The 27402-nt window shown below is 36.0% G+C and overlaps 1 protein-coding gene across 2 annotated transcripts in view; it reads right to left on the bottom strand.

The window, feature by feature from the left end:
* The window catches only part of ccser1 (coiled-coil serine-rich protein 1), a 146366-nt gene that overhangs the window by 85107 nt on the left and 33857 nt on the right, over positions 1-27402 (bottom strand). For both annotated transcript variants that reach the window (XM_028033710.1, XM_028033711.1), the window contains exons 7-8: positions 15598-15772; positions 5065-5142 (exon numbers count right to left, since the gene is read on the bottom strand). In XM_028033710.1, the coding sequence (XP_027889511.1) occupies positions 5065-5142; positions 15598-15772 (253 nt within the window). The remainder of the gene's footprint in view (positions 1-5064; positions 5143-15597; positions 15773-27402) is intronic.

The raw sequence follows: 27402 nt of genomic DNA, 5'->3' as shown, positions 1-27402 counted from the left end.
AAAAAATCAACAGAAATTATATAAAAGGACTAAAATTGGGTTGAATCTGGCAAAGCAATTTTAGAAACGGGAAGAATAGTCAGTGACGATCACCTGTGCTAAAAAACTGTGTTGGGAAAAAAAAATTGTCATAATCAGCAATCACTTAAACGTTAGGTTAAAATTAAACCTCCAAAAACAGCAGCAGAACAAACAAATATGTTCAATAGATAAATTAAGACACAGAATTCATGTAAAACTAAAGGGATGGGAGTAAACAATTATGAAGCTGGATTAAAACCACAGAGTAGTGAGGCTAATCTGGAAAAAAAGGTGTGAGTTTGATAGGAAGACTCTGGAGCAATGGAAGGTCGTGTGGTCTGATGAGTCCAGAATTACCCTCTTCTAGAGTGATGGGTGCGTCAGGGTAAGACGAGAACTATATGTAGAGATGCACCCATCATGTTTAGTGTCTGCTGTACAAGTAAGAGGTCAGCAGACCTTAATATGCTAAATGATCAGGTTGTCCTGTCAGCTCCTTATTTCTTTCCTGATAACACAAGAATGTTCTAAGATTCCGATACCATCGTTCATTGTGCTCAAACTGAGAGAGAGTGGTTCAAGAAACGTAAAATGTCATCTTCACACATAGATTGGCCACAGATTGAAGTCCGTGGAGAATATTTGGGATGAGATTTTTCCCACGATCTCCACAAGTTCTCAGCAAAAACTGGATCCAGTATGCTACTGTAGATGCTTATTGGAACAATGCCACAACTAAATGTGTGCTGTAATCAAAGCTAAAGGCAATTCAAAAAAATATTACAGTATATGACCTTTTTTTTTTTTTTTCACCTGTCCTGTCCAGCAGTGTAGCATTCAGAATTCAGTGTGTCCTTTTCTTTTTGAAGTGCCAGGTTTTGTCATTCACATTCTCCCTTTGTGTCTGTTTTAGTTTCATCCACCCATTCATCCATGATCTAAACCTGCTTATCTTTCCGTCTTGTCATGTTAAAACCAGAAATTTCAAGGTTTTTTAGAGATTCTCTGTGATAGACCAACAACATACTGTAGCTCATCATTGTGTAGTGAAAGACAAGTGATGCATGAAATATTTTATAAATAATACCAAAGAAATGCAGCATTCATATGTATTTATTCCCCTCAACTCTGATGCCTGTTGGTATCCATTCAACCAACCATTCACACACACTCCACTCCAATTTAGAGAGAGCGATTAACCAGTCAGGCATATTTTTCAAACTCTGGGAGGAAGTTGGATTCCCCGAGGGAATCCATGCGTTTTGAATAAAAACCCGAGGTTGGGATTTGAACCGAGGACCTTATTGCTGCCAAATGTGTCACCTTTCCACACTAATCAAAACATTTTTTTGAGCTGGTAAAAGTAAAACACTTCACAATAAAATTATTTTTGCTCTCAACCTAATGATCTTGGACACCATGGCAACAAGTTTCGACATCACTGATTTATGGTGGTACGGCCTTTTAATGATTAATGATTTTAAGAGAGGGTTGGACAGTTTAGTAAAACCATTATCCCCGATCCTACTTTTCATTCTGTCCACCTATTACAAATATTCACAGAAGGTTTAAACCATAGAGGCCGTCTTCAAGCTGTGCCCCAGCCTACATTTTTATTTTTTCCTTATCATCTAGCTGCCACTGATACTTCATGTAGGTCAGTAAGGAGGCCAGTAATGCATACTCTCTTTTTCTCTCATTGACACAGACACATACTCTAATGCAGTGTGATAATGTAAAATTCAGTATAGAGCTTTCAGTTAAAACACACATCAGGATACGGATATGGACCCATGCAGACTTTGAGCAGAAGAACACTGGTAAGAAAGCCACAATCTTCTCCTTACTAGCGGTGTGTGCACTTTCTGGCTGTAAAATATGAGATTGTGTACAAAGTGTTACAAAAAAACACGATCACAGGCAGCATCACAGACTTGGGACTTGACTCTCCCATGTGACATCCCAACAAGAAGTCTGCAGCGATCTAACTAGGGTATATGTCAGAGAAAAGCTTGCCAAAAGCCCTCTCCGAGTAGATTTAAACCCTGCTAACACACTCACACATACGCCGGCAGTTCAGCAGCTACCCACACATATGCCCCCTGCAGAGATTAATAAATCTTATTCAGATCATACGGCTCTGATGAACTTGGTTGACAGAGGGGGTCTGTAGCCTGTCGAGGCAAGTGAGGCACTTTGCCCCTCTCTCATTCAGCTCACCCCTACTCCACTCGCTTTTCATCTTTGTCTTTTTGTCTGTTTGCTAGGCTCTTCTTCATTTCGCTCTCGCCGCTGTCCTGCATGCCATACCCCACCAATCTCTTTCTTCCTATTTGATCTCTTCATAATTCAGCAGGAGCTGATGTGGAAAAAAGCCTATTAATTGCAATGATAAGGCTAAAATTGAAGACGACGCACAGATCAAAGGAGGGTTCAGTTTTATATTTTTTGATCACAGACAGACTGCTGTGCTCTTTTCTGGGCTCTTTTAACTAAATAAGCTGGACCAGAGTATTTTAGGGATCAGTGCGTGTGTGGTTTGATCTGTGGTTTAAAAAAAAAAGTAGAACTGAGCTTGTGCCTTGTTTGAATAAAAATCCATTCATGTATCAATTTTCTCTACCTGCTTCGACTTTGTAAGGGTCACATGGAGCAAGAGCCTCTCCTAAAAGAGAAGCAGAATACACTCTGGACAGGTCAACACTGCAAGGAGACACATGTGACGCACAACACTGAAAACTAATTCAATGAGAAAAAGCAAACAAAATTGACCTGATATGGATACAAAACCGCTAATTTATTGTACATGCTCTTATCTAAGTGTTTTTATTTGCTACAATTGTGTGTTGTGATCGGGAGACATGGTAATAATTTTCATAGCTGTTAGTGACATAACTCTGTATTGTGTCTCACCATCTCTTTCTTACAGGCCAACTCTGAGACTTTAGTTCCCTCTTTTATAACTTCTATGATAGGTTAAAGTTTATTTTAAATACATTCACATAATTTGTAAATTGATTACTGAAAAGTTCTGCTTTCCTAAAATAAAGAATAAAAAATACATTTATTTGAAATTCAGCAGCAATAAATGCTGACAAGAGACAGAACGTGAGTCCACATCACACACTTTTGGCCATAAAGACTGCGTAGTCTGTATCAATTATCTGACCATTTAGGAAATTACTGTATGTTTTTCTGATTAGCATTAAATGCTTTTAAGTAATAAAACTCTTAATGGTCTTAATCTACTCTTTTTATTAGATATGCGCTGATCCTACGAAGCTACTGTAGAAACCTAAAGTGAAAATTAAAACAATTATTTTCTACTACAGCCCTCACCTGTTGAACAGGCTCCCTGAGGACCTGAGGGCAGCTGAGAGTTTATGCTTTAAAGCAAACATCTGTTCAGTCTGGCTCATTATCTTCTTATTATCTTATCTCACCTATTATCTGTATTTTTCTCTATTTATATTGTATAATTTGATTTATCCCAACTACTGTATTGGCAAGAACTTTCATATCCTAAAGATATTGTTTGTTAAAAGTTGTGTTTTAAACACAAATACCTTGACCACTGCATGTTAACATTTTTGGTTTTCTGGTTTTATTCATTTTAGGGTTTTCAGAAATGACTTTTATATTAGCAACATTTACAATCTAAAGATCCATTTTTGTGATGGTTCCTGCAAAATAAGTAATAATGAGCCCCAAAACTACATGACTCTTTGTAAAGAAAAAAACTGAAATGTATAAATGCTAAGCATTTAAACACTGTTATTATGGCTAAAGAGCCATAATTTTATTTTCATTCTTGGGTTTTTGAACAAAGCAAAACATCACACTTTTACAAAAATAGACAGAATATATTTTCTTATATAGAGTATTTCATATGTTTATAAGGAAAATATTACTGCATAGTTCCAGCATCCTTTGGTAAAGGAAGTTCTTTGCAAATACTGCATGAAAATACCCAGAAAAACTGCTAAAATAAGCCTTTTCATTTCATTTCTATCTAAAACACTGCTCAGTTTTACATAGATTTTGGCCAAAGCGTGTAAGAGCCGGTGTAGAGGGCCAAAAGAGCCACATGTGGCTCCAGAGCCGCAGGTTGCAGACCCCTGCCGTGCATGGACAGCTGTGTGCTCTTTGAGGGGAAGACCTGCAGCTGAGCGCAGACATGCACAGTGAGCTACAGCCAGTCCCCAACCCGGTCATACAAAACTCACTGTAAAGGGTCAGAAAGTGTCTGTATTGAAAACCAGATTTGTTTGATCATTGAAGTAGAGTTAGCAGCTTACAATACAGTTTTACAAGTCATACATATGTCATTATTAAGAAAATGGAATTGCAAAATATGGACATATGGCAGGGCGGCATGTGTAGCACTACCAATTGTTATGGATGACCAATCCATGATCAGCATCTTTTCCAAAATATTTTGCGGAACCTGTGATGAGAATAAGAGACTAAATAAAATTTCAATTTTATCTTTTTGACTATCAATCTTTAATTCCACAGAGCCCCAAATAGCTGTTGCTCTAAAACTAAAAGTGCTATTCCTGTGTTGTTCTCTCTCCTGTACACAGTAAGCCACCGTCTAAGTCATTGAGCGCTGCAGCTCATAAATGAGGCTTGAGGGTAAATTATGTGTTATCAAAGGAGCTGTTATAGACAAAAACAATAGATTAAGTCAATCAGCAGAGCTGTAAAGCACTGACTTGATGTGTCTCATTGTACTTTAAGTGTGACCAGTGGAGTCCAGGGTTTATAAATAACACTTTATTAGCCTGTGCTATATGCAGCATCCACGCAGTCTGAATCTATGCGTGTCGTCTCCTGTTTGTGTGAAGTTTGATATTAATCATCGACTCATCTGCCTAAATGAATGAGCCACTGGCTCCGCACAGTGCATGCTTCAAACAGCACCACCAGAATCTATTACTTATATTCGCACGGCATGGCTGTTTACCATGACAATTAATAAAAATATGACATACACAGGCATAATGCAGAAACAGGATAAAATGGCCTACTTGTGATTACCTTTAATGGAAGAGACTTCTCACTGCAAGGACTGATGGGTAGGGACTGAAGGCTGCTGGCTGGACTCGTCTCTGTGCTCTGCAAAAGCATTCACAAAAACATCAGAAAGGCATCAAAATTATCACATGAAGAAATCTTCCTAAAATTGAGTCTCAATTTATGCTTTATTGTGTGAAGAAAGTGGAGCTCTCTGAATTATTTAGCACTGTTTGAACTTTGTTTTGTTGTTAAACCATATAGTAGAAATTCTTTATCTGAAGCATGAATCTCTATGCTATAACTGTTTCCCCAAATATCTGACAGACAATTTTACATGCGTTCTACTGATCTCAGCTGGAGTCACTATTGATTCAACAAAACGTCAAGGTGGGCAACATGGCTTTTTTTCTTTCTGTTATTTCACCGGGTTTCTTTCATATTCTGGTTTTTAACGTCAAGTGTGATCAGATGCATTTTGGCAACAAACAACAACACAAGCAAAAACTAGGCAGAAAGCAAAGTCAAACACACAAATACACACACACGTCCCATACAGGCAATGGATGGACATGCAGACTGAAGGACACATGCATTCACTGAGTAACTTATGTGTAACCATTACTTTTGAAGGATTAATTGAAGCATGCAGGACTTGATCTAAAAGGATTTAGATCTCTGAGCTAGGGAACGTTTTGATGAACTGCCTACACAAGCTTCTTTCATGCATGCAAAGTTCAACAGACTGACTGTTAGGTACACATCCGTTTCAAGGTTTCTAAGGTGTTAGTCACGTAAAAATAGTTTTTCAAAAAACCATTTCTGTCCTTTCTACACAGTTTCTTATAAAACACACATCATGCCTAAAAATGTCATCATCCAAACAGAAAAGCAACCCCAAATCTTTATAAATCATAAATATGAGAGGCCTGTGTGTGGTGATTTAAGAATTGGCTGCTGGGGAGCCATGAATTTAATGACTTGCACTACACTGAAACTGAATGTCTACAGATGATGAATGGCTTCAGAAAGAAAAGCAGGTTTTGTAGTTAGATGCACACCTTTAATCACACACTCACGTCTCCTAAATCAAGAAGTGAAAGCCTTTAAATAAGAGAAGGGACATTCATTTTCACTCCCTCTAATTGACTTTAGGGTTTTTATAGGACAACAGCGCCATTTTCAAAATATCAGGGTTATCATAGTTCCTGGGTCAACATGGTAGAAAGACTAGACTGGAAATACTGTGCTTATTAGTGAGCCTTTCTCTAGCATGGTGCTGGTTTTCATTTCTTTTTACACCGTACCGCACACAATTTAGCTCTAGGATTCCACAGAAACTTTAACACATTGTGTACACAACTCATATATGTCAAAACGTCTTATTTTCTGGGCTCACATTCCAAAATTGCCAGTATTTATTATTATTTTTATTTATTTATTTGATCAATCTTAAAGAATAACAGTTACAGTATAAATTTACAACAAATATTTCAACAGTGGACAAGATTTAACACTGGAACCAGCAAAAATGAGATACTGCAGAGGGTGGATAGATGGTTGGATGGATAAAAATCCTTTTTTTTTCATCAATCCTTATCTAAATCAACCGTGGAATTTATAAAATTATGAGAATAAGGTTATATAACGCAAATAAATCTGAACGAGAATAAAATTGAAATTATATGAGAATAAAGTCATGGTATTACAAGAATAAAGTTATATTATGACTTTATTCTCATAATACTGTTTTATTCTTGTGATACTACAACTTTATTCTCATATTATTTCAGCTTTATACTCTTGCAGTTTCATTCTCATAATATTTTGACTTTATTCACAGAATTTTATTTTTATTTTTTCAATTTTCCTACCATGGTCCTTATACTCCGTCAAAATAAATCTATAAACTAGACTCCCAAGATTGTCCAGGAATTTTCAGAAAGCACTGGAACCCGAATACAACAAACTTGTTCCTACAATTACAGAAAAAGTCAAGCAATTCTGTAGGGGTTAGAGTCAAACAACAGACTTGGAACAGGTATGTAGGGATTCAGAGCATTGTCCGGAAGAGCACTGTAATTTGTTACTGTACTGTAACAAATGGTACATCACACTTTAGTTAGAAACCATGGCTGACGTTGACAAATGGGGATCATTGTGTGAGGCTGCTTTTACGCACACACGAGACAGCAGCAGTTTAGAAATGTTCCCTCTGTGCAGCCAAGAGGATAAACTGCTGAAAGAGAAATAATTTAGAAGCAGACGGAGAATGGCTGGCCAAATGTGCAAAGTAAACACTAGGAATACCAAGAGGTTCAGCGATATCAGGCCTGTAGTCATTTTTGTGACATCATTAATTGTACTGATTGTGTCTGCTAATACTTTGCAAGATCTCAGATCTTGACAGTTTTTTTTATTTTTAATAATTTCTTTCAAAATTCCCATATTTATTTTAGAATTTAATGTTGCCATGTTTCTAGTACAAATTGATGAGTTATTAACAAGCTCTGGCATAACACTGAGCTGATTAGCTGTATGTGTTAGCATGCTAACACTAGCAACAGCAAGCTCTGTCAAACTATGTGGATGACATACAGTACAGACCAAATGTTTGGACACACCTTTTAATTCAATGAGTTTCCTTTATTTTCATGACTATTGACATTGTAGATTCACACTGAAGGCATCAAAACTATGAATAACACATGTGGAAATATGCACTAAACAAAAAAGTGTAAAACAACTGAAAATACCCCTTATATTCTAGTTTCTTCAAAGTAGCAACCTTTTGCTGTGATTACTGCTTTGCACACACTCTGCATTTTCTTGATGAGCTTCAAGAGGTAGTCACCTGAAATGGTTTTCACTTCATAGGTGTGCCCTGTCAGGTTAATAAGTGGGATTTCTTGCCTTATAAATAGTCATGAAAATAAAGAAAACCCATTGAATTAGAAGGTGTGTCCAAACTTTTGGTCTGTACTGTAGTTTACAATTAATATCATGATACAGTTTGGGTTTATAGTGATACACAACATATGTTGCAGTATTTAAAATCTGCTCTTTCTTACATTGATAATGCTGTTGTTTTTAATGAACCTGTCACCCAGACTATGACCCTCCTTCCAGCAACAGAACAAAAGCAACTAAGTCTGCAGCTGTTCTCCTTCAAAATCCAACAATGGAAGCAATTTTAAAACAGTTCAAACTCCAAAACAAAGCTGCAGTTTGGCAGCATAGTCTTAGAAAATGATAGGCTGGCAAACATAGCTGCAAAAATTAACTAATTCTCTAAAAACAAATAGAAATAGAGAAACAGATTCAATTGACCAAAAATATTCTGTCAAACACATGAAATAAATGAAAACAATTGATACAGTCCAATGGTGCATGTAGGAGTGAAGAACTAAAACATGAGACAATTTTCAGTGTTCAATCACTGGAAGAGCAGTCTTTTAAACACAAGCCATGCTTCATCAAGAAACCACTGCAAATAATAAAATAACAGGATCTGACACAATATTATAGCACAGATACAATCTGAGCACCAACATTTCATAAAACTATTCAGGAAGGAGCAATTAGGACTGCAGCCTACTAGCACAAGTCAAATTGTCACAGAAAATAGTACTTTGTAGGTTTAAAATAAAATACTGTACAATGTGATAAATAATGTAAAAATCATTCTTCTTTTGTCAGATTTTCAGCCAATTTTAACTTTCAAAGAAACCAATCAGTCTTAATGAAGGCCAGCTGAAATTTCTAATCCAGGATAAAGCTCTGTTTGCTTACCATCTCTTCCTTGTCATCAATCTTTGATCAAGGCCTGCGTTTCTGTGCATACAATACAGATCTGAAATGCTTGTAACTCTTTTTGGTCTGTTCATAGTTCCAACAGTATCCTCATGTTCCCTTTCCTCACCTGGTGAACAACTTGTTGCTCTGGAATATTCCACGGGTTAAATCTCATCCATGGAACAAAGAATGATACATAAAATATGTCCAGCGACATATGTACCAAGACATATGGCCAAGTCTTAGTACAACATCTTTTCACTACTGTTCCAAAAGATTTCAATTTCTAATGGACAAAACATACCGCAATATACACTAACCCTAAGTGACTGACTCATTTTAAAGCCTAGCACATATTAAAATACTAGATGTTCCCAACACACCGTATTTAAGCTGAAACACCTACACAATGCAGGTGTGGTGCACCAGGTGTGCAGAGAAAGACGAAAGCAGCACTGACAAAAACAACCATACTGCAGAAATACAGCAAGAATACCAAACCAAAACACACACATTAAAACCCAAAGACCATGACAGCAACATAATTTGCAAGTTAATGATGCAACAAAGAAACCAAAGAGGGCAAAGTGTCTCCTCTTTCATATTCATGTTCTGCTGCTGTGCACCCCTTCTCTCTTCTGCAACTTCATCATCCCTTTAGTTTATGTCACTCTATAAATTACTATTTTGTGTTTCTCTTGCTCCGTCTCTGTGGCCCTTGGAGAGAAAACAGAGCTATGAACAGCAAACAGATCAGGAGAAAGTCGTACATATGCCTCAGTGGGCTGATGTTAGCTGCTCGCTTTGATCTTTAGAAGCTTATAGAGGTATTGAAGTGTTTTCTTTTTTTTTTTTTGTATGTTTGTTTTTTGTTGTTTTTTTAAAGGTTCTTGCCAGGTTCTGGACCAAGTTGCTCCTTCATTTATTTCTGTACCATGTCACACCCAGTTAAGGCTTAAACAGCCAACTGAATTGTACCAATTTACAAACATTTTTATACAGAGAAACTTATTATTTCTTGTCTTTTTTAATCTACCGGTAACCTTTTTTAATTAGGTAAATTAATAAGATCAGAATGACAGATTCTTATTTATCATGTCAACCAGGAAGTTACACTTGAAACCAAAACTTTACATGCACCGAAAAAAAAGACACACAGCTCACTGTCTGAAATTAAATGAGTCCAAATGTCTCTTGTTTTAGGTCAGCTAGAATTACCAAAGTTACTGTATTTCTATTTGCTAAATGCTGCAATTATAAAAGAAAAAGGACGCTTTATTTATCTTGATAACCAAGTATTTTTACTGAATTATGGCGTTACTTTGTTCAGAAACTGCATTGCTCAAATCTTCCTTTAGTATAAATTACATTTATTTTTCTGAAAATGTATAAAACCTAACAATTACATTGCAGGTATTGTCAAGAGAAGTGGAGTTTTGATGACTACACTGAGCCCTCTGTGACAACTGAGGATGAAGAATCTGCATCTTCACATCCCAGACGAACCTCTTCTCTGTCTAGTGGATGAGGACGGCGAACTGCAGGAGGGTGATGGACTCCCAGCATGTGAAAGGTCTGACCTCGTGGAGGGGGTGTCAAGAAAATCCGAGCTCATCCCACTTCCCCATGCTGGAGATTTTAGTTTAACAGTAATAATAAATAAAGTTATCTTTAAAATGAATCACTCAAGTGACATTAAGGCCCAACAGTAGACTTAAGTGTCAATAAAATAAATCTGGTTGTGTGTGTTGTTTTTGTCTCATGCAAACTTTGCTTTAATTCTACTTTTTTCTATCTAATCATAAGAAATCATAGTCAGTCAGAGAGAGTCATGGAACAGGAAAAGCAGGTTTCCTGGAAAAAGAGGAAGTTTCCAGCCTGCAGATTTATAAAAATAGCCGAGACTATTCCTTATTTTAAAGCATGAAAGTTTAAAGAATGAAATCTAAACATTTTGAGTAATTTGATAAGATTCAAAGTAAAATACTTATATTAATATTGGTTTACTTGTAATAATACTTACACTTATATTTGTGGGAACACTTACAAGAAAAACAAGTAACTGTAACTTTGGTATCAAATAATTAGAATCATGGATTATTCTTGGTTTCTTTTCAGAAAAACATCTGTAATAACTCACATTAAGATTATAATAAGTATAATTAATAAGTTATGGTTATAAAATCATAAATGAATGCTAAATCAGAGAAGCTAAAGAAAATAAATGTAATATAAATGTGATTTTGACATTGAACTTGAAATGGTGTAAAAAGGTGTAACTGCAATTAAACATAAAAACATAAAAAATTAAAATAAGGATATGTTGGAGGTAGATGGTAGGTGAAAGGTGAAAGGATAAGGGAAAAAGGGGAACTAACAGGAGAGCAGAGATGATCAGCGCCTTATTTGGAAACAGATTGATGCATGGATGCTGAGGTCACACAGGACTTGGTGCTGGCAGGAAAAAAGGCACCAGTTCTTCTTCTTTGTCTTTGCCTTTGTCTTCATCTTTGTCTTTGGGGTCTGAACCCAGCCGATGAGAGAAGTGCGATTCGAAGCCACAGGTTGCAGGGCTGACGGGTTGGTCCCCATGAGCAGGACAGTCTTCGGCTCCGTGGCCCCGGCTCTTCTTCAGCTGCAGAGTTCTTTGTCCATCTCGATCTTGGCTCGAAGCTGCCCGGAGGATCCAACAAAAGGTTCCTCTTTTGCACCCACCTTTTATAGGGTTTATCCACCCCCCTGGTGCGCCTGCTGTCTGCTTAGACAGATGATCTCATATCCATCACTGTCTTACAGACATTTCCTGATGTCTGTGCCAATGTCTCAGGGTTGCTCAACCTCCTGTGTCCATTGCCTGCACGACCTTTTCTCTAAATAAGGCGTTGATCAATCTGTTTCCAAATAAGGCGCTGATCATCTCTGCTCTCCTGTTAGTTCCCCTTTTTCCCTTATCCTTTCACCTTTCACCTACCATCTACCTCCAACATATCAGTGATGTTTAATTGCAGTTACACCTTTTTACACCATTTCATGTTCAATGTCAAAATCACATTTATATTACATTTATTTTCTTTAGCTTCTCTGATTTAGCATTCATTTATGATTTTATAACCATAACTTATTAATTATACTTATTATAATCTTAATGTGAGTTATTACAGATGTTTTTCTGAAAAGAAACCAAGAATAATCCATGATTCTAATTATTTGATACCAAAGTTACAGTTACTTGTTTTTCTTGTAAGTGTTCCCACAAATATAAGTGTAAGTATTATTACAAGTAAACCAATATTAATATAAGTATTTTACTTTGAATCTTATCAAATTACTCAAAATGTTTAGATTTCATTCTTTAAACTTTCATGCTTTAAAATAAGGAATAGTCTCGGCTATTTTTATAAATCTGCAGGCTGGAAACTTCCTCTTTTTCCAGGAAACCTGCTTTTCCTGTTCCATGACTCTCTCTGACTGACTATGATTTCTTATGATTAGATAGAAAAAAGTAGAATTAAAGCAAAGTTTGCATGAGACAAAAACAACACACACAACCAGATTTATTTTATTGACACTTAAGTCTACTGTTGGGCCTTAATGTCACTTGAGTGATTCATTTTAAAGATAACTTTATTTATTATTACTGTTAAACTAAAATCTCCAGCATGGGGAAGTGGGATGAGCTCGGATTTTCTTGAGAGTATAATCACTGTTTGGGTCAACTAGCTTTAATGAAATATACCAGATTTTGATCTCTTCTGCAGACCAAAATACCTATAAGCAAGCTTGCATTATGGGTGTCATATAACCCCATCTCAGCAGAGAAGATATGAGTAGATTATAGCTTATAACTTTAAATCATTGGCTGTCAAAGCGGGTACAAAGAGACCTGAAAGCTTGTATGACAGGACATGTGTCATGTACAAAATAGCAAGAGGCAAACGTCTCACTTTGATTCACCAAAATAGTCAGGAATAAAGATACCACAAAGTGCAAATGTACAAAGTGGGGAAAGTAGCAAGACAGCCAGAATCTGTCTTACCACTCTTAAACATGCCTTTTCGTGATTTAGTTAATGGACAAAAAGACATTAGATCACAAAACAACATATTCAACAAAAACGTATGTGTATGTTGAAAATATTTAACCATAATCTGCTTTCCCCAAGACTTCTGCAAGTGTTTTTAAAACCTTTGCAGTGACGGAGTGTCCCCTCTCTGTATTTGTGATGTGACGTGTGGGACAGACCTGAGCCAAGTGAAACATGCAATGTTGTGTTATTATTAAAATCTAGTGATATGTATGAAATGTGAAATAAATAAATTATCTGCATAAGCTGCATAATTGATTCTGTTTTTGTGGAAAAACAGCTACACCATAAAAGAAAAACAACAATAATAATAATATGGTTCCCTCAGTTATGTTTTCTTTTCTTACAAAGGAGTATCAGTCTGTAGTGTGATTGTGACTTAAACTGATTCAACTATGATGCGACCTATTACCTATTACTTGTTTGATTTCAAATTACTACTAATAAACCCACAGCCAGAAATATTGTCAATTCATTGATGCCTCTGTCATTTCACATAAAAACTCAGATTTCCCTCTGGCATGGTTTGGTCAAAAATGCAAAACTTAAACCATATTTATCACTTATGAAACTGCATAACTGATGGTGGTGCATAACTACAATTAAAATCCTCAGAAATCAAATACTTTTAAAAAAGATAATTATGTTCCTGACAAAAAACGACAGTAAACCATACTTTTTTTTTCTTCAACCATTTAAAGACTCACAAGACTGAATGAGTATTCAGTTAACACAAACCTATGGTCTGCATAGCTAAACCTTGCAAAACTACGCTATTGCAACATGTTAATGCTTTACTAAGTGACCATTAACATCAATCAAATCTATAGTAATGTGAAGGTAATTTTATTGAATTTCAAAGATTCATAATCAGATGGTTTCATTGCCTGAGGTAAAGCTAAAGCTTGAAAAAGACATTTAAGGAGCAAAATTATAGTCAATAGCTGAATGATTTATGCATACATTGCTTGCATGCTTGAGAACACAGAAACAATATCATGGCAGCCACTTAAAGACATATCGTAGGTTCATCCTCTGAAACGCAAGGAAGAAAATTATAAGGAATCCACTTTTATGAGATTTAATAAAGCTGATTAATCAAGACATAAACAATTGAGAGAGTAGTACTTTTGAAATAAATTTATGCCAGTGAAAAAATTATGTGACGCTTTTATAACCTAATCAGTCCAAGGTAAAGCACTTAACTTTTTCACATTTTCTCATATCGCAACAATAGTCTTCAATGTGTTTTATTGGTGGTTTTATGTAAAACACAAAAACAAAGCAGCAAAAATTTCCAAAGTGGACAAAACATACAGAAATAAATATGGAGAAATTCAAGGACTTCTAAAGATTTTGGCTGTTTTTGCCATACTCCATGTTCAAGACTATTGAACTTTTATCAACAGACAATGGTAACCTAAGTAAGACACAGTTTTTAAATGGTTTAATTTCTTAAACTATTTAAGAAATGGCTGTCTAGTCCAACCTTCCCCACTATAAAAAGGCTAACCCCTATGTTAAGTCATGAATTTTCAGGATCTTTTTTTTTTTGGTTAACAATTTCATTATTCAGTTGCTTGACCCATAAGATCAAGCAATCACTTAAAATAAGTTGTCTGAGAACATGAGGCAGGAAGAAAAATCTGAAAAAGCAACACATCATGCCTTGACCTGAAGACATTCAGAAATAAAGTTATCCATATATCCACCTAGTAATGGGTACATTCAAATCTCTAAGGCTTTCCAATTGCAGCAAACTCAAATCAGAGTTGATCTCCGCAAATTGAGAAAGCATAGAACAGAGAAGGACGTCAACAGCTCATCTATGAGTCACAAAGAACCCAAAAAACATTCAAAGTACTGCAAGAATCACTTGTTTTGGTTAAGATCTGTGGTCAGAATTTAACAAAAGGAAAGAGGCTGGGGGAAAAAATGCATCTATGGGAAAAATTCATGGAAACAACTAACCATAAAGAACACAAAGACTCATTTCATATATGATATAGAAAGAAAAACATTCTGGTCATGCCAAAGACTTTTGTGGACATATTCTGTGAACCGACAAGGCAAAATTGGGTCAACATGTATCATGTCAAACATGGAGGTGGTGGTGTGATGATTTGGGCCTGTTTGGTTGCTTCAGAACCTGGACAACTTGCCGCAGGTCATGGAACTATGAATACCACTGCCTAACAGAAAGATCTGAGGAACAATGTCTGGCCATTACGTCTATGTCTGAATGACTAAAAGAAAAAACAAAATAAGACTACTCAGTCTGAAATTAAATACAGATGGGGCGGTGTGGAACAACCATAAAAGGCGCTTCATTTTCAAAGGTCCTCTACTGTGACTGAACTTACTAAATTATACAAAGATTTGCCCAACATTCCTCCACAGCAGCTTTAGAGACTTATGGTTTGTTAGCACAAATGCTTGATGCCAATCAAGGCCATCAGTTATTAGAATTAGGGGACAATTACTTTGTTCACAGAGGGCCAGGTTGATTTGTAAAGCTTTGTTTCCCATCAATAAAACAGGTTGTCTCTTCAAAACTCCATTTCACATGAAGGTTCTGCGACGAGTGGATAATTACTTTTTGGCAGCACTGTAAATCCACATAAATCCACATCAAATGTGACCATATGCTTGTTGCTGTGTGAAAATACATCACCCACCTCCTGTAATGTCCTTCTCAGTCTTAAAAGCAGGGTTTTGACCGCTGTGCATTCCTGCTGCATCAGTCTGAGAGGAAGGCTCTCCAGCCCCGGTGGTAGAGGGTCGTCATCCTTCCCTAAACCAGGCCCCACGATACATTCAGTGGGCAGCAGACTGGTTGGTCGACTGAGTTCCCTGGAGAAGAGGCAAAGAGAAGTAAAAAAAAAAAAAAAAGAAGTAATAATAGCATAAACCAGCGTGAAAACAGGATCATTGACCTGGCTTCAGCTCTCCCTGCTGCTGTCCTTGTTGCCATTGGTGAGCACTGACAGTGTAGATGATACATTCTACAGTAATGTGGCGATACCAGCTGTTTTCTGGTATCCAAGTAATTCCAAAACCCCTGTGTGATATCGTGCATGACCAGTGAAAAAGGCACAGACATCGTCCAATTGTGTGACGGCATGTGTGGGCGTGTGTAAGGGTGCGTGTGTGTTCAAGGAGCTCTCTCAGTAGAAGTACACAAGAAACTTTAAATACAAGGTGTAGAGATAGTCCAAAGATATCTCTAAAAAATGTACGTTTATAAAACCTGATAACTAATTAGCTTCCAAAAACTCTCTACAAAGCAATAACATTTTAAAGCTTAGACAATTTCATTCACATTATCTCAAAAGACTCAACTTAACTACTGCTTTAATTAACAATACCATTTGAAAACTACTGTGTTAAAATTAATTGGGTTTCTTGAGCTGATTTTTGGAAGGTTGCGGGCCACCACAGTAGAGAAGTTGTTAACCCTCTTGCTTGGAGCAAGAAGTTATTAGATTTGAATTTCAGCTTTGGATTTTTCTTCACAAAGTTTTCACTGTGCATGTGGATTTTAGGGATACACCTATTGCAGTTTTCTGGCCGATCACTGATTACTGATCTATTAAAAATTTTGACCTGCCAACTCCGATTTTGACAGATACCAAATTTTTTTGTCTAAAATGTTACTAAATGTAGCAAAACAGTTGATGAGTTGCCAACCTCGTGATGACTTTTGTTAACTGCAAACCTATAGACCTGATCTGGTGGGCCGGTCTACTACTCAAACCTCTCTCACAGCAGAGCAGAAAAAGATAACAGTTGATTTAAATACCCTTGCCGAAGTAGATAAAATCGGTGGTTAAGATCGACTTCTCGTGTAAAAATCGGCTGATCCCAAAATTAGGGAAATCGGCACCGATAAATCGGTGCATCCCTAGAGGTTTTGGTGATCAAATTGTGTATCGTACTTTGACAAATAAGTAGAAAGATGACGAGAGTGTTATTTTCCTATGAATCATCAAAATATACCACTGAAACAAAAGACAGATACACAGAGGTGTAATGGGCGTTTAGTCAGCTGCTTTATCAAAAAGGATTGAACTTAAATTTTTTAAAACATTCAATTGGAGATATAAGAAAAGCATACTGACTATGTACATTTCATGATGCTTATTTTCTCCCACATGCACATCATTCCTGACATCAAGAAACTGGTTAAATAACAAAACAATTTAATATGTTGAAGTGACCTTAATTTATGCATTAACAACTCCCAGCCAAATTGTGATACTTTGACATCAGCATACATATCTTCACTTTTTTATGACATTTTGAAAAGGTGAGCTGTGAAATACCACCTTCTTGTCTGAAAAAGCACAGAGACACCCTCTGAGTTCATACTCTGCATAACAAGAGAGGGTGGAGAGGGAGTGATTGCAGTAAAAGAGGCAGTCAGTAGCACGTGGAGCTCTTTATCATCAGGCGAGCATGTTCGCTTTGACTGATGGCCATTTAGAGGAGGGTGAGAGGAGATGAGAGACCTTCTGTCTCATTCTTCCAGAAAAATGACCAAGTAAACAGCAGCAGAGAGTGTTAAGTCAGACAATAAATTCTGCTGGAAACTCAATTTTTAGACCAAAAGAAGACAATATCACAAAAATATCAATAACCCAAAATAATTCAGAACTGCATATTCTGAAAAGATGTAACTGCTTCGACTTACTTTTGTCTTTACCAGACCTCCAAGTCATAACATCTCCTTTTTCTTTAAATCTGCAACTCCTCCCAAAGCAAGCCCCATCCAACCCTTCTCCTCAGTCCTTGTCTACCAACTCTTTAGCTTCCCCTTAGCCCATTCGTTCTTCGCCCCCTCTCGTTGTGACAACCACTCCACTGAGTTGATGCAGTATCAAAGCTTCAGGTAGCCCTCTGGGGATTCTGCTGAGCCGCTCAGACAAATGTCGAGGAAACAGGCAGCCTTTTGAGGACAGGTGAACGGTGTCTGTCAAGAGGCTGTGGGTGTTTTTGTCCCCACTCTAAAACGGTAATGTTTGTAGTGTTTTGATCCTGTTTGACATCTCTGGATAAGGTGAACTATCGGCATGCTTTTTCTCAGTTGCCCCACATGCTATTCAAGAGGGATGAGTTGAGCAAAAATAAATGACAAAAGATCAGTCAGTTATTCTTCTCTCCGAGAGCTGCGTCAAATAGCAGAGAGAAGCGCCAAAACAAAGTTGTTTTTTTTTCTCCCCTTTCTGTCAAAAGATTTTATATTTTGTTTTACTGCGTGCGTATGTTTCTCAGAGGGTAACACATTTACCGTTTGCCTGATGTTTTCAAGGTTTTGAAGTTTGATTTAGTTTTCTGTAGATGGCACTTTAAATTCTCATGGTAAAAGAAAACCAGCTATTTCGTGACACTTTTTGTTAGCCATCTTAGTGTTGTAAATTATTTACATGGCGGAGTCTGTAAAAAAAAAAGACAAGAAAAAACTCATTACATTTTTTCTTAATTCTTATTAATTACTGCCCAGAAATTAATAATAATTTTATTGCAGCACAGTAAAATACTTAAATTAGACAACAGCTCCTGAAATGTCACTTTTTTCTAATTGTACCTCACATATCAGGTTTTACTCACACAATAATTGTTTAAACATTTATGTGTTACATTGTACGTAACATAGCAAGGATGTTTTGTTGTTATTCTACAACTGAATAGTTCCATCCATCCATCTATTTTCTTTACACCCTGTCCCTTAGAAGAGTCGGGAGACAACTGAGTAGTTAAAATATATTAATCTCTACCTATGTTAATCTCTTTTAAAACTTCAAAATTTGTAAAGCTCAAAGTTTTTTTTTTGAAGGTTTTGAATGCAAATCTGAAGCTGTTCTTTTTGCTGGGTCTGAAAACAGATTTTATTTAGGGGTGTCAAGTTAGAGGATGTTGAGTACAAATGAGCAACACACTTCAGATTTCAGTGAGTAAAATGTTTTAAAAAACACACATCATCAATACAAGTGTTTCAGAATTAATGTAACTACTTCTGTCTTCTCTCACATTCATACAAATTTTACATTTCAAAATCCCATACTTTTTAGACTCATATTTTCAGACTTGTTAGTTCTTTTCACCCTTATTTTGTGACTGTATTTGAAGAGAAGACAGACAGACGGATTTTGATCTGTACAAATTCATTAAGAGAACCGCAAAACTTTAAAACCAGTGGTTAATCTATAATGACAGCAGTAGCTTTGGTAAAGGAGAACATGCTGTTTGTGCGCTGTATGAGCACACTTGCATAACAGCTGCTGTGTGGGGAAAAATAAACTGGTGAAATATGGTGACTCATCTTCATGTTGGGGATAAAAACTTGCACATCGCGGATATCTCAAAGACTTGGTTCTTGGTTGAAATTCCCTCCAGGAGTCTTAAGCTACTCAATGTTATGTTCTGTGAATCTGTGGGTGCATGTGCATCCATGCATGTGATTTTTGTGGTCTGTAGTTACAGGGAAGACAAGTTATTTTCCAGCTAAGCATGAGTTTCATCTGTGGGTAATTACCCCACACATACAAGCACGTACACACTCACACAAAGGGAAGTGCAGCAAACAGTAGAAGACAAGTCTGTTCAGTGATGATAGATGCTATACAGGCAGGGAGGCCGTTCCTCCACTCAGGGTCATCTGTCTTTTCACTGTCATGAGCTGGTAGCCAGACACTCTCACTCTATTTCACGTTTTCTATAACTCTCTCTCTCTCTCTGTCTTTCTCTCTTACACACACACAAATACACACACAGCACATCTGCAAAGCATGTGATTGCTGGGAATAGGACTCGGTGAGAGTAAGCAATTAAGAGATTATAGAAAGTCCTAATTTGAATTGATAGATGTGTATGTTCTATTACACCAGCTAGTGGTAGAATATGGTACTACTTGAGCATGTCCAAGTGCAGTTGAAGTAGTGTTTTTGTTGAACAGTTTTTTTTAAAAGTATTATTCAGAGAAAGAAGAAAGAAAAGTAAAGAAATGTTTTCTTTTTCTAGTGCACCAATTTTCTCTAAAAGTGTGCACCACGCTCTTTAATCTTTCATTCTTTTTGAGGACATGTATTTTCCTCTCTCTTCTCTTCATTTCTTTTTTTTGTACTCTTCTATATATACATGGTTTTTCTGCCCATTCTCCAACTTCCACTGTCCTCTCCATCCATCTGACTCAGTCCTCTCAGCAGCCATTTTTCAACTGCTGTGTTAGAAGTGATCCATTTCACCCAACCTGAAAAAGCCAATTACCTGCCTTTTTATGACTTTCAATATTTTACCAGTGTTTTATTACAAGGCTGTTGGCTCTTGGTGCTGACACCCGAACACACACACTGGCAATAAACAACACATGCACAGCGAGAAACACACGTACCTATATGCATATTTCCAAGTCTCGGTTTACATAATATTCCGTTGATGAATAATGACTGCATGTCAAATAAACCGCGGGGGATTCAGGTGTGTTATCTTTAGCAGCAGTAAGAAACACTGGACTGCAACTTCGTCAGTCATCAATAAAAAAAGGACACTGTCTCATGGATGATAATTGCAAGGGACACTTAAACACTGAGGCACATTTAGAAAAGCACTCGGTCTCCCCTGCCAAATTTTTCATCATTAAACATTACTGACAACGGCGAACACGTTTATGGGCGGAATCCAATTTGTGTGTATGGCTGTGCTCATGTGTGAAATGCAGACATCTATGCCTGCGCAAGAGAAGTACAACCGTATAGCACGGCTATAAGAGAATGATCACCCTCATTTGTCACTCCTTCTTTCCACCTGACAGAAACGGCGCAGTCATCTGCATTCAGCACCTGAGGCTACGGATGTTTAATGCTGCCATTAAACTCATCTCCGACATAAAGTGCATCTGTGACTAAAGAGTGAGCACAAGCCGAGCTCCAGGCAGTGAATCTAATGTTGAATTCAACTCTCCAGACAGAGAGAGGAAGAAAATTTTAAACTAATGTTATATGGCAGGGTTAAATTTCTGATTAACCCTAATGTCCTCTTTGCTTTCCTATGCATTCTACACACTGAATCAATGCAACTTTTAAACGAGGTCCATGCAGGCTTCCTGTGTGTTTACTTTGCTCTGGCAAAGCCTATCATCGTCAGACTGTCAACGTGTCTAGCCACCACTCTAGCCTTGAAAGAGGAAGAAAAGAAGTTGCCGAACATCACTCCAATACAGAATTGTCCCCATTTGACAGTTGAATTGTGCATCCCTGAGTTTCTCTGAATGTAGCATTATCCTGCTAAGACATTCAGAACTCAAGCCAATCAGAGACCTTGTTCTGTGAGTGCAGAGCAGGTAAGAAACTCCCGAGATACATCCCCCTCCCCACCCACTTATGGGACATGTACTAACAAGAACTGCTTTTCAAATTCCTTGAAAATATTCTTGATGGACTTCATGGAAGAAGTCCATGAATAACTTCATCCTACAATGAGGTCACTTAAATCTTCCAACATGTCCTCAACGTGAATGTTCCCATGACAAATGTTTACAACTTACTTGTTATGTGAATATTTCTGAGATGCTTCTGCAAACCTAGATTAGATTGTTTAGTAAATTGAAAGCCAAATTATTTGTTTAGTATCGTTTATCTTTTAAATAGCATCTATTTAACATATTAATGAAATTAAAATCCTCATTTGGATCTAATACCATCAACTTTGATGTGTTTTTATGAAAAAACGATTTCATTCCGAAAGATTTTATTAGTAGATTAACTGAAGGCAATATAATGCAATAAAAATGTATTAGTTAATATATATGGACATTTACTTTATATGCATTTTAAAATGTAAGTATTAGTCAAGTGCAAACAACGATTGATGTTTTAGACAAAAACTATGTACAAAATATTTTGCAATTATTCAGTTTCTTAATTTTTTTAAATTTCATTAGTTAATAAACAATCAAAACTTTGCTGTAAATGACAGAAAATCCTCTTAAGTTTTGATATAAAATTACAGGGCTCATTTGTTAAGACTATTTTCATCATCTATTGGAGTTTCTTTCTGAGGGGGATTTGTGGATTTTGACATCCTTATTGGTAACAAAGCAATACAAATACAGAGGCTATATGTACTATAAAATACATGATGATACAACCAGTGGTATCATCATAGCAACTATATATATATATATATATATATATATATATATATATATATATATATATATATATATATATATATATACGTATATAGTTGCTATGATGATACCACTGGTTGTACATCATAACTGCAACATGAGATCCTTCCTAATCTCAACCATCATCACCTTGGATATTTGAGTGATAACCACTATTATTTTCCCTTCAAGATTAAAGTATTCACAGTACTTTTTTCCACATTTTGTTGCGTTTCAGCCTCAATCCACATTAAATTAAATAATCAGTTTCCTACAAAATTACACACAAAAACAAATTTATTAGAAACAGGAAACCAAGAATATTAAGGAAAATGTTAATTTAGTACAAATAAGGCTGTAACATAACAAAATAACTAAGTATTTTTGAATTTAAATGAATTGATTACTTGGCCAGTGGTTGAAAATCCTATTGCAGGAAAGTTCAGCTGTGATACCATTTATTTTTCTCCATAAAATGTGGCGACCCAATGAAGAAACCAGAGGGAGTTAACAGAAGAGGCTTGTGCTAGTTAATATTACAACTTGTTGTTGCTTGGAGAGAACAATCTTACTGACATCCCATGTGTCACATAACATATTCCTGTTTCAGAGAATGCTGCCAAGATATATTTTTATAAATATTTTTCTCTTGTGTGGAAGTCTTAAAGAAATATTCTAAAAAAGAGACGTATTATTGCTTATAGCTCAAAAAGCTGGCTGTGTGTTTGTCTGCTATCCAAACTTTCTGCCTCCGACATTCTGAGACATGTTACTCTCTTGAGTTTACACTGTTATGCATGCACTAAAGGATCCTCACCTCTGTTATGTTTTAAAGATACAGTGCCCTTTTGTAATTCTTTATTAGAACTGAATCAATTGGATGCATCTGTCACTCATGGCCAGAATGCCATGACTGACAGATGCACCAAACACAAAGCTGATTTATTTTAATTTTTTTTGTTATTCATTTTAATCAGTAAATTGTGCGTCCAAAGGAGAAAATTATTTGGATGATGCATCTTGTTGATCTTACTTACTACTTAGGGCCATGATAATATCCCATTGTTTGTTCTCAAGCACTGACAATAAAGAATCTGAATTTTAATGACAGTATAATTATATCTCAACTATGTTTGTTTAAATAAAGTGCTGCCTCATTATACTTCCGATGACCCTACAGCCATTAAAGCTATTATGTTAAAAAAAACTATTACATCACATACTATATATTAATTTTCCACATTATAAGATGCTAAATGCGTAATGAGCTTTTAATTTGAGCTTGTATGTACCAAAGCCTGCAGATGGTTCCATAGTGCTGTCACTGTGAAAAACAAAAATAAAAGCATATGCACTTCAGCTTTTCATCTCCATTCTTCCTGTCACAGCAAGGCTGCCTTAGTTCCTGACAGGGACTAAAGATATTGCTTAAGATGAATCATAATTCTGATCTGTTGTTAGTTTCTTGTTGCATTGTTGTCACCACCTGCACAGAACAACAGGACTAGCGAACAAAGGTTTTCCAACTGAATCAGGGCAAAGTTATGATTTAAATTAGATTTAGCTTGCATATGTGTCTCTATTGTTACCAACATGCCCTTCAAGAAGAAAAATTATGAAATGTCTGTGCTTGAGTTATTACATTGAGCAATTCCAAATACAAGTTCTCCCTACATTATGATGGTAAACTCTAGATCTGCACTCATTTTGATTTTGAGTCTGTGTAATTGTAAGAAACTTGTTCACAATAGGCTGCACATTCTAATAAAAAGCTATAAACTACATATCATACAAGAAAGAATCACCATTCTTAGAATATGTTCATTCAACTGTTTTATTTTGAAGGCAAAAAAATCTATAATATCACAAAGCTATGTCAGCTATTAATAATATTTTATATCACAACTCTGCATTATGGTTTTGTAAGTTGTAAGTGGGTGTTGGGAATGCGCAAAATAAAAAATAAATAACAAAAAAGAGCAGGAGGAAAAAGAAGAGTTAATCATTTGAATATAAAATTATTAACTCACTGAGAAACAGGATTAACATATGGGAAAATCATAAAGCCCTTTTAATTCCTAAACTGAAGAAAACCAGGTCACAATGGGGAAAAATGGGAGGATGAACAATAAAAACAGGCTTAGATATAATGACATCACATTTTCTGGGATAAAACTGAGCAAAAGCACTTCAAAGCATTTCCTTGGGAATCAGGCTTCCACTCTCTGACATGACCAGTAAACAGACTGGATCTCAATCAGACTAACAATTTATGTTGAAACAGAAATATATTGTTGTTGGCATGGCATCAGCTTGCAGACCTGATCAGTCAAGTGCCAAACAAGACAGCTGGAATCTGATGGATGAAAGATATTGTTTCCTATTACCAAAGTCCATGGCTCAATGAATATAAGCTGTCAGAGGAACCCGAGGAGGCACACTCCCTTCCAAAGCCATTTTATCTTCTTGGTAAATAATAAATATGCAATTAAATAAAACAAGAAGACACTAGTATATTGACATACAATTTAAACCAAGACTTTTTTGCTTATCATATAACTTTAATTGTAAATTCAGAATATTCAGAATATATCCTGAGCTATCACTCTTACATGCTTGTTAAAGACATCTTTAACTGGGTGTGCTTTGGTGGCGCAGGGGTTATGCACAACCCACATTTGGAGGTCTTAGTCCTCAATGCAGCCGTCACAGGTTCGATTCCCAGCATGTCTTCCCCTTCTTTTATTACCCACTTTCCTGTCAATTAACTATCTAATAAAGGCCACTAGAGTCAAAAAAAACCTTTCTGTTTTTTAAAGATATATTTAACTGATGAGTACTGGAAACCACTAATACCATAATATATACTTAAAATTATTCATACCCCTAGCCAAGTCGGATTTAAATTTATCATTGTTTATCTATCTCATTTGTTTTTGATAATAAATGAGATAGACATCTCCTAAAAGATAGAAAGATAGACATATTTGTTTTTATTTTCATTGTAAGAAAAAATACTATGTTACAGATTAAATCCAAATCTGCCAGGGCAATAATATAATAATACCAATAATTTAAAAGCATAACTGTTGATAAAGCTTCAACTACAACAGCCAAGAATGTTTCAACTTTAAATATAAATATTTTATACTTTCTAAAACCTAAAAACACAGCTTTATAGAAAATACTACCAAGGGGCATTAGAATTGCAATCCATAAGTGCTTTGATAAAAGATATTTTATTTAGACTTTTTGAAATTTTGACAGTCTGTGGGAAAAATTGAGGGGTATTATCCCTCCCTTAAATACGGCAAAAAATGCAATGGCACAACAAATAAGCCTTTTAAGAGCAGGTTATTTAAAAGGGCGTATAATACATATTTGAAGCCCCGTATTTTTTATTGCACAATATTGCATGATTCACAGTTCAAAACAAATCCTTATTTATCTCATGCTGCCTGTTATGTGGCCCCTCAGCTCTGCTGTCGCCTGTAATATTAGCTCTGGGCTCTTTAAGCCCATAAAAGCCCATTTTCTTCTGACTGGCAGGCTTTGTAGAGGCCTGCCGAGGGGCAGCACCCAGTGCTTGTGAGCCGAGCATCATCCTCTCTGTCATCGTAGAGCTTCTAAAATCCAACTCTAAACCTACTAAGTAACATAATTTCTTGTTCTCGACTCAAAATGGCAGCTTCACTAATCTGTATGTACACATTCATTCTCTGGATCTTGGAATGTAACAGCATAGCAACATTTCTGTTAGAACATCTCAACCACTGTGTGACAAAATAGAGGATTAAGTTATCTGCACTCACATTTTATGTTTTTAGATAGACTGTTGTTTGGAGTGGAAAAACACTCAGCAGTGTGAGAAACGTGAAATAATTGTCAATATATGCCAAAAGTAACCAAGATTCTATCAATGTTAGTAACCCACACAGAAGACGTCTCAGCTGCTCTTTTCTGTATTAAGACGATATTTTCACTAATCTAAAACTTCATTAGTTTTAGATTAGATTTCAATTATTTTCCCCATCTACCATTTAAACAATGACCAACTTCAGACTTATAAGCATTAAAATACAAAATATTATAAATATCAATAACATAAGAAACAATTAATATAGTTTCTGTGAAGTGCATGTCGGTACAAGTAATACTAATGATAGTAAATTATCAGAAATTTGTATAACTGCAATATTTTCTTTAATTTCTTTTCACACGTCATTTACAGAGTTTAATAAGGTTAAGAAATAAATATTTGATAACATCTATAAATACATAATCTGTATTTGAAGCTAAATGAATAAATCATTCATAATATATTAGTGTCTCTTGACAGACTGTGTCTTGTTCAATCTGAATATAAAATTATGTAAATGTGGCAGTTAAGGCAAACATACCAAAAAGTATAGTTTATTCTTTATGTTCTATGCAGTTCTTAACTCTGGTTGATCTATTTAAGTCCTTCCGTGGCAGAGAGTCAAGTTTTTATGGTTGTTGTGTTTAAGGAGTCACAGCGGCACTCTGCAAAACTGAGAAATATTCACTGTGACAAGTCTTTAAATAGTTTGCACAGAAACCGTATTCAGCTGTTTGGGGGATTTTTTTTAGAGTCAGTATGGGCATCTAATTCAAACTTTATCACTATTTTTGTTTTAAAGGGAAACCTAACGTTTCCGTATATCAGTTATAATTATTCTAGTTAATAAAATACACATATTGATCTTGTCAACAACATCTACTTTCTTATAATTACATCTTTTTCATAATAGCTAAACCTTTGACAAAGACCCTGGACTATTATGGAGAAGAGGTTGCATTTTTCAGATCCTTTTTGGCACCACTGAGGTAGATTAACAAAGTAGATCCCTAATTTCTATGTGTGCTAGATTAGAACAACACGTATCCACTTTGAGTAAAGAAAAAGTTGAAAATTATTTGTAACTCAGAGTTAAATAGTTAATATGCTCGCAATGGGGCAGGTGATAGGACAGAAACAGCGAGTCTTAAAAGAAACATGCATGGCAGCAGATGTAAACATGGCAGAGCTTTCATTAGACTGAATAGTTCAAACTTTTACTCCATAGCATCTTGAGAACCAAATGCTGAGCTGCAACAAAGGATTTCTAGACATGTGCTGTGAGATTATGAAAACAAGTTTCCCAAGGTAAAATATGCCAAGGTCAAGAAAACAAACAAAATAACCAACACATATTGATTAAATTATAATGTAAAGTCCCCATAGCTCTGATTAATACTCAGTGAAAGCCAGAGTTATGTCACCTCTTGTTGGATAAAGAAATTCGGCATCATTATA

The sequence above is a fragment of the Xiphophorus couchianus genome, chromosome 12 (assembly GCF_001444195.1).
Source record: "Xiphophorus couchianus chromosome 12, X_couchianus-1.0, whole genome shotgun sequence".
Taxonomy (NCBI): Eukaryota; Metazoa; Chordata; class Actinopteri; order Cyprinodontiformes; family Poeciliidae; genus Xiphophorus; species Xiphophorus couchianus.
This window is presented reverse-complemented; position numbering and strand designations above follow the sequence as displayed.